The 9,173-nt window shown below is 41.5% G+C and overlaps 1 protein-coding gene across 2 annotated transcripts in view; it reads right to left on the reverse strand.

Moving 5' to 3' along the window:
* ZMAT1 (zinc finger matrin-type 1) overlaps window positions 1-1,863 on the reverse strand; it is a 32,374-nt gene extending 30,511 nt beyond the window's left edge. For both annotated transcript variants that reach the window (XM_036841258.1, XM_036841257.1), the window contains exon 1: window positions 1,783-1,863. In XM_036841258.1, coding sequence (XP_036697153.1) covers window positions 1,783-1,846 — 64 coding nt within the window. In that variant the 5' untranslated portion in view covers window positions 1,847-1,863. The remainder of the gene's footprint in view (window positions 1-1,782) is intronic.
* Window positions 1,864-9,173: the final 7,310 nt, after the last annotated feature.

Here is a 9,173-nt window from a genome sequence, read left to right on the forward strand (position 1 = left end):
TCAGAAAAATCTAGCGGATAAACTAATAACAGAAGCTAGATTCACTACACCAGACTCCTATTCAAGGGCTCTCCTCATTTTTACCAGCTAGCAGTAGTACAGACAGGGTATTGCTGCTACTTTCTGAATTTATATCTCTTAAAGCCATTAATACTTGCATTATCAAAGATAATGCAACCAAGCCAGTCACAGAGCCAGGCAAAAAGCCATTTTTCCGTAAGATGCTGGTCCTAAACCTTACTGTGAAAAGGCCATGAGAGCCAAACTGAATTGTGATCTTCACCCTTGAAAAACTGTTCTCTCCTTCCTGCTGGTTATAGACAGACACTTTGGTATAAAAACAAAAAATCCAGGAGATTTCATACTTTCATCCCAGAACAACTGTACAAATGCAGCCTGACTGAATGCACTAAATAGAGTCTTTCAAAAGTTGCCTTCAGTAAGAGAGTTAATAAATTTTAAAAACATCATGTTACAGTGTATTTCTAACTTCCATATTTAGTAAGTGCCATTTATGTAATGTGCGTATGACAAATATTGTAAGGGATTTTTTTTTACTGCTTTGCCATTCCTCCAAAGTGAAAGGTGTCAAAGGTTATGGGATATATAATTTAAGAATGTGAAGAGAAAGTTATTTTTATGGGATAATTTTAATGCAGTGTCCTCCTAAGAAAAAGTAACTTACATTATTTTACTCTATTTTGGCGTCCACGGTCTTTCACTTTAGAGGCAAATTAGCAGCATACAGTAACACAGAATATACTGGAAATTAATTATGAACTTTACGATGGCAAAATGCTTTACTGAGATCCTCTGCGGTGGACTTGGTCTCAACCACCTAAGAAGCATTTCCAAACTGCTTTAAAACACATTTCAATGGCAAATTTTACAGTTTGCTATTAGTAGGCTGTTTACAAGTATATAATATACTTTGTGTGAACTAAATACCACTTCTACTGAAATAATCAAGAAATATCTTTTTACGTTAGGAGTAATACCTGTTGGTAGGTACAAAAGCACTTATTAAAACCAAAACCACCTTAAAGATGGGCATGAAAACCTTGCTTTACAAGGTCACACCCTCAAATAGCCAAAGAAAATTCTGAAATCTGTGCTTCTGCCTCTGCTCTTTCCTCAGTACAACCCCCTCCACCAGACCCTACCCTACGATCCTAAAATCCAACCGATCCTACCTTAAAGCTCAATATACACTCTAACCTCCCCAAATGTCTAATGTTGTCTCTCCTTACATATACTACTGAAAGTTTCTACACTGCGGGATGCTGAATTTCCCCAAAGGGAGATTTCCTCCCTCTCGTTTCTTTGGCCTTTTCTCTCTCATCTCTGCCCCTTCTCTCCGTCAGTCCCCCTTCCCTTTCCCTGACCTTCTAGTTCCACCGCACTTTTCTACCTTGCCTCCTCTGCTTTCACCAAATCACACCTCAGCTTCCTACAGAGAATACTAAAGCGCCCTGACTGGGAGAGAAATTATGTGGTATTTTTTTCCCTTCGAACTCCTGCCTTGTGAATACCTGCAGTTCCTTTTCCTGGGGGCCATCCTTTTCGGGGCAGGGGGAGGTAGGGAAGCCCCTCTCTGCTTCGTCCGTCTGGCACATTTGGGGCTAGAACGGCGGGGCGGGGCGGGGCGAGCTTGGCCTTTACTGCGCCACAGCAGGTGGGGGGTGGGGCGCTAACGAACCGCGCCCAGTCCGATCTCGGACTGACTGAACTGAGGCAGCGAAGGAGATGGGGCCGCCCCCACACGCCGGGACGGGAACTCACCTTCTCTGAGGCAAGGGCGGGTGTCTACTTTAAAACTACTGCCCCCCCTCCCCGCCGCCGCCATAGTGGAGCCGCCAAAGCCGCCGCCGCCGTCGCCGCAGCCACCGGCAGGCGGGCAGGCAGGGGTGGAGGTGGCGGAGGAGGCAGGCACAACCGCTGCCGCCGCCGCCGCCGCCGCCGCCGCGCAGGCGGTGTAGGAGGAGGAGGAGGCGGCAGAGACGGTAGCTTCCTGAGGGGAAGACTCCGCCGCCAGCGGTGTGGCTGTGCTCCGCGCCGCCGCCAGCAGCGTGGCTGTGCTCCGCGCCGCCGCCATCGCAGCGAGGCGCGGACAATTGCACTTCGTCTCTCTTCAGTTAAGTTCCTTTGTCTCCGCCTCCTTCTTAGCCTCGCCCCCTTGCCCCTCTTCTCTCTTCGGCTCAAGCCTCGTTCTCGCTCCTTCTCTCCACCAATAGGAACGCTTCAGATCCGCGGGCCACCCCTCCCCTCCCCCCACGGCTCGGCGTCACCCGCCTCCCTTCGGAGGGGAAGCAATGGTGACCAAGGGCAAAGGGCAAAAAGCGCGGGATGTAAAAGCACGTGGGCCTCACACAGTGAAGCCTCTTCCGTTGGAGGAGCTAATCTAAAACCAATTTAAGGGAAAAAAATGTCTGGAAACCAATTTATTCCACCCCCAAAATATCTCTAAAATATATCTTCTCCTGCCTTTCTTACAGCCCTCAGTGAACAGAAATCAGCAGAAGCCTTGGTCATGAAGGGTTTCATCATGGTCCCTAAGGTCCTGCTTAGCTATGGATCTACCCAACTAAATTACAATAAAAACCTGAGAATCCAGTACCCAACCAAAAAACTAGAATATTACTTATAATTTGAATCTCCTCACCATCTTTTCCCCAACTTCCAAAGAAACCAATATCTTGATTTATATTATTATTTCCATATCCCTTTTACATACATTCTAGCACATAGATGTGTGCCTAAACCATGTTGTTTAGTTTTTGTTTTCAAATTTAACAAAAATTTATATATTTTTCTAGGTAGCATTTTGGGGCTTATTTCTTTCGCTAAAATTTTGTTTCTGAGATTCATCCATGTAGCTGTAGTTCACTCACTGTCAGTGCTGTATAATATCCATCCATTTCCCTGTTGATGGGTATGTGTCATGGTGCATCTGTGCAAAAGTTTCTCTTGGGTATGCTCTCTTTTCCAGTCTCACTTCCATTGCCCTATTTCAAGTACTCATCTCTTGCCAGAACTATGACGTCTGTCCCACTGGTCTCCTTTTCTTTGATCTCAAACCCTCCAATCTATTTCCATATTGCTGCCATTTATCACTAGCTCACCTTTGCTTGTTAGACAGTCAAAGGACACACCTTTGCACTATTAGTCTCCCCTCTTACTTCCTTATCTCATCCCCTTCCACTGCCCCCACCTCCCCACACTTCTTTTACTTTATTATTTAGCTGTATTAAACCTTCTTACAGATTCCTATAAAACCTGTTATTTCATGATGTAATGCTATTGTATATATTGCTCCTTCTTCCTGAAATGCCCCTTTCCCCACATTAGGCACCTTCCTACTGAATCCTTATACACCCCTGGAAACCCAAATAATACATCACTTCTTCCTGGTAACATGTCCTGTCCCTGCTTAGACTTAATTCCACCCTCCTCTGTGCTACACCTATATCTTGTGCACATTTTTATTGTGTGCCTCTCTTGTCCATAGCCTGGGACCATTTTGAGACAAAAGACAGTTTGTTTTATTTCTGACTTCTCATGGTCCAGCACAGTAAAGTCCTAGGGCAAAGGTCAAAAACCAGTGGTCCCCAAGCCTAGGTCCCTAAGTCCTTAGGTCTGGTCCACAGATATGTTTTAACTGCACAATTATTTATTTACTTGCCTGTCAACATTTGAAAGGGGGATTTCATACAAAAGAAAAAAGTCTCTTAAAAGCATTTGAACATTTGGCAGTATTGGTTGTGTATTCCTGACTGGCAACAACTGGCTGGAGCTGAATAGCAAATTCAGAGACTTGGAGTGCTAGGCTCTTAAGGACATTTCTTATGCTGTTTTTGTGGTTCAATAATTCACCCAAGATTACCTGAGTCATTAGGTGGTTTCTCTAATGTTCTTTCCTGTCCTTCTCTAAGTTAGTGCAGCATTCACTCATCAAAGAAACTACTGGAAAGATCATGCACAAGAAATATTCCACTGAAATAGCCAGTAGGACCAGGTAAGCATAAAAAGGAGTGTAACTTTATTCCTTCCAATATGCGAGGGGGAATCCCTCAATAGCATTGTTTCTGAAAATACGAATCACAGTCTACTGTATAAGAACTATTCAGTCAGAATCTCCTGGGAGTGTGCATCACTCAGGATTCAGTCAGCAAAAGAGAAACTGCACTAGGTATTTCGAACAGAAATGATTTAATGTAGGGAATCAGGTATTTTTAAAAAATCAGAAGGGTTAGAGGAATAAAACTCAGAGGACTTTTCCGAATACTGTCAGCTAGTATTGGATAGCCTTTCCATCCCCTTCTATGCTCTCCCCTGTGTTGCAGAAGCTGGAAGCCTATGAATTACATTTCCCAGACTTTTTGGCCAGCAGGATTCTGAATATGGTTTAGGTCTCACCAATGGTAAACATTTTAGAATAGAATGGATATAAAAACCATTCTTTACATGCACTCCAACAGATACAAAACGTGAGTTTTTGTGGTGGCCTTAACATTCTTCTGCAAGGTTTGCACCCAAAGGCTTTGGAGGACCTGTAAGATTAGCAGTGGTTTTCTGGAGCCCGCTGACCTCTGTGTGACAGTGACAATTTCCTGTCTTTGGACTATAGCAGTCAACAAATATTTATTAAATTATAGAGTTACTTCTTCCTTCTTAGGCTCTATGGAAAATTCTGTGTCTGCTGTTCAATCAAACAGTAAAAAGAGGGGAGAGGATAATGCATGAAATAAAAGAAAGTAGTTAATTTTCTGCCCATTCCCCAACTCCATTTGGTGACATGCCATAAAACAAAACTGCCACCAAATCTGAGTTATACACTGTGACAATATGCACCTACTTTCCTGTCTTCCTCTTATACTTCTCATTGCTCTCTATGACAGTAATGCTATTAAGTGAATGCCAAAGTAATTTCTTTCACAAGAGAGAGGAGGTGGAATGTGGCGGAGAGTAACAATTGGTGAAAGCCTGCTATGGGCTAGTCCTTTCCCATAATTTCCCAGTCGTCTCAAAACAGTGATATTACACTGGGCTCATTAACCCCATTTAAAGAATGCACTCAGCCTCATGGATGTAACTAACTTTTCCATGGTTTTCAATTTAGTGATTGAAATGGTTTGTTTATATCACTGGACCAGAGGGAGGAGGACAGTATTGGTTGAAATGAGTTTTAACTACCAACTCCCCAAATCATAGAGAGAAGACAGGGGTGGGGGGTTGTGGAAGTGGGTCTAAGGTGGAGGTCAAAAATAAATAAAGGAATATATCTTTGAATATTTGAGAAATCAATAAGAAAAAGCATACCAATTGTTATTTCGCTATTTCTACAGTGAAACATAATATGCTTTGTTTGGAATAATGTGGGGAAATTAAAAATTCATTATTGCCAAACACGATACACTTAAAGATATCAGAAAATGGAAAAAATAATTAGAACATAATTTAGTGGCATATAGCTAGTGTGATTGACATAATAGGGAGGGTGGGAGGGAGGGAGACGCAAGAGGGAAGAGATATGGGGATATATGTATATGTATAGCTGATTCACTTTGTTAAAAAGCAGAAACTAACACACCATTGTAAAGCAATTATACTCCAATAAAGATGTTAAAAAAAAATGAATCTGACTAAGTAAAAGAGTGATGTTCAAATTTTATCAACAAATAAATCAAAGCTGAAAAACAATGGCAATCAAATATCCGGTTGTTCAACAACAGTAAAATTAAAGAAAAGCAAATAGACACATTGATATGTACAAATAAGAAAGACATAAAATAGCATGTATAATGTGACAAAGTTTTAAACACAAAATATATGCATATGAACATACAGATATAACAACTGAATTATGTACGAACACATAAAATGTATCTGCAGAATACTAAGAGTATTTCATATTTCTCCATTGTTGAAGCAGTAATAGTTATATAGATAAAATTATGACAGCATAAGATGTATCTCATTAGGAATTGATGTTATAGAAGTGTATTTTTATTAATATGAAAGCTGTCAAATATCTATACAGTTAAATGAAAAGGAAGTTATACAGAGACTTCACAGAAAATATATCTGTGTATGCCTAATGTCTTGGTCTCATGGTATACACTTGCGTATATTCTCATTCTTGTTCTCTGCTCCCCACCCCCATCACACAGACACACAGACACATAGACAGACAGACACACACACACACACACACAGAACTCTCTTGTCAGTCTAGAGAGGGTCTGAGGGGAACATCCTACCATGTGATTTAGCATCCAGATCTCTACCAGAATCACTCTTAATGCTCCATGTGCTCCATAAACATGCAGAAAATTCCAGAAAATTCTTACTGGTTGAGAACTATAGGGAAGTGTTTTCCTAAACCTAAGTTTATCGTCTATGATGGGTTAAGGGAAGAGCAGTTTAGGTATTGGTCACTTAATCACCCAATGGAGTTTGGAATCAGGGACACACTTCAGCGCCCCACCTTCACTTGTTTCATGTGCTTTCCTGCCTTCTGATTTTTACATTTTATGTTATCCATCCTCTTTACATCGCCATGCAGCTCTTGCTTTAAGAGACATCAACTGCCCTCTTAGGTCCTATTTAGAGTTGTTCTTTCAGCTAGAGACTACTCAGCATTAAAGTGACAATGAAGTTAAATAAAAGTAATTGCCTAAGTGATAGTATGAGCTAGAAAATTTTTTAAATTTAGAACTAATCTTACCACCCAGCCAATAATTATTTTCTGTATGTAAAGAATGTCAGAATAAATGTCACTGTAGCCATTTTTTGTTATTGCAAAAGGTTGTATTTCACGTGAGCATTTAAAAAATATTTAGCTCTATTATAGAGAGATTTTATGCTACAGGAAGTGTCTGAGAATTTAGTTTGCTGATATTTGGTGTGCGTGTGTGTGTGTGTGTGTGTGTACTGAAAAGACCAGATCCACGTCTTTGAAATTCTCTTCAACAGAGCCACTCACAAGTCTTTTCTTCAAGGAAGATTTTCTTTTAAAATAGCTCCATTCTAGAAGTGTTTGGGTGAGGGTCTGAATATTTTTACAGGGTCTTGTAAAACTACTCCAAAGCACCACAGGACATTTACTTCACTATAATAATGAGTTGGCATTTATTGGGTGCTGAACATGATGACAGAGAATGTGACCTACCTCAGGTCCTACAAAGACTGATGGGTCTGACTATGGGATACACACCGGCTGACTCTCACTTTAGCACTCAATCTAACAGACCTACTCCCCTCAGTATTTTGTCTTGTCAGCCTCCAGGGACAGCGTAGATGTGAGGTCCCCAGAAGTAAGGATCTTGCAACTCTATAGCAAGTTTATATAGTGATAGTTCACAGAGTCCTTCCCCAAAGACACCTATAGCCTTTTACTTAACTAATTGTACATTGGGGAACAATTACCCAGGCATATTTAGGCTCTTGGACATGGAGTTCTAGTTGACATTGATGCCTGAAGACCTAAAGCATATTCATGGCTCTCTGTTTGAGAGGTAGCATATGAATTATCCCAGGTCTGACTCACTGTGGTTCTAATAAGTCTATGAAACAATCTGCTTGGCATCTCTCTGATCCACAAATATATAATTAGAGTAAATGTACATGGCAGGTGGCAGAACCTCCACATCGGTTCCTTAGCCTGTGAGGAAAAAACTATTATTCTGGGGAAATCCAAGTGGAAGCCTCTGAAATTGCTACTACTCTGGCCAAGACAGTAAATTTTTAAAAATCCTGTGGGGAGTGGCAGAAATTTGTCCCACCCTTAAAGACTTAGAGGATGCAGTGGTAATAATGCCCATCATTTTCCCACTTAATTTATCAGTCTGGACCATAAAAAAGTCCAGAGGGACTATGGAGGAGGAGAATAAGCCACCACAAGCTGAAACAAGTATTAGCCTCAATTGCAGCTGCCATATTGGTTGTGGTATCTTTGCTAGAGCAGATTAACATGGCTTTAAGTACACAGGACATGGCCACTAATCTAACAAATGAGTTCTTTCCCATCCTTACCATGAAGAACGTCCAGGCACAGTTCACATTCACGTGATTTGGACAAACTAATTAATGTAAGCCTGTGTCCCAGAGATACGTTAACATTCCAATTCTATTATAACATAGTTTGAAGAGATATGGAACATGTGGACATTCTGCAGAATATTGCTTTGGTCCACTATATAGATGATATCATGTTAATTGGATCAGATGAGAAAGAACTGGTAGGTACATTTGAGTCCTTAGTAAAACAGATAATGTTCCAGAGGGTGGGAGATAAAACAATCACAGATTCACATCAGTGAAGTGTTTAGGGGTCTAGTGCTGTTGGGCACACAGGGACAATCTTATGAACGTACAGGATGTATTATAGCATTTTTAGCCATCCATCATCAAGTAGGATAGATAAGACACCTGATAGACCGCTTCAGATTTTGGAGGCAGCATATTCCAACTTGGAAGTACTGTTCTGACACATTTACCTAGTGGTATGCAAGAATACCAACTTTGAGTTGGGCTTAATCGAGAAAAGGCTCTGTAGTAGGTCCAAGTTGGGGTGTATGCAGCCTTGCTGCTTGGGCCATATGACCCAACAGATCCTATGATATTAAAGGTAGGTACATGTAGAGGGAATAGATGACGTGTACTTTATGGCAAGCCTCAGCAGGATATTTACAACATAATCTCTTATGTCCTGGAGCAAGGGCATGCCATGTGCAATGAAGAATTAGATACCATTCAAAAAAGACCCCCCAGCACATTATTGGGCCTTGGTAGAGACAAAGCACCTGATCCTTTGACACTAAGTGAATATACAGCTAGAATTTCCCATCATGAGCTCAATACTGTCAGACCCACAAAATCATAAACTTGAGTGGGTCCAACAATGATTCATTGTAAATTGGAAGTGATATGGCTGGGATTGGGCATGGGCAGGTCCCCAAAGCACAATTAAACTACTGGTGTGGGTGGCCCAGGCTCCCAAGTTAGCAAAACTGTTGCATCAGAGGCTCAAGTCTCAAGTCACACTTGTGGCCACGGGAGATTCCTTATGACTCGCTTGGAGAAAGAAACATTCATGTATGGGTTGGCCCAGTATGCAGGTACAAGCTGAACATGGAATGCTGCTGCACTAAGCTTTGCTCAGAGGTAGCCTT

Source organism: Balaenoptera musculus, unplaced genomic scaffold, assembly GCF_009873245.2.
Source record: "Balaenoptera musculus isolate JJ_BM4_2016_0621 unplaced genomic scaffold, mBalMus1.pri.v3 scaffold_70_arrow_ctg1, whole genome shotgun sequence".
Classification (NCBI taxonomy): Eukaryota; Metazoa; Chordata; class Mammalia; order Artiodactyla; family Balaenopteridae; genus Balaenoptera; species Balaenoptera musculus.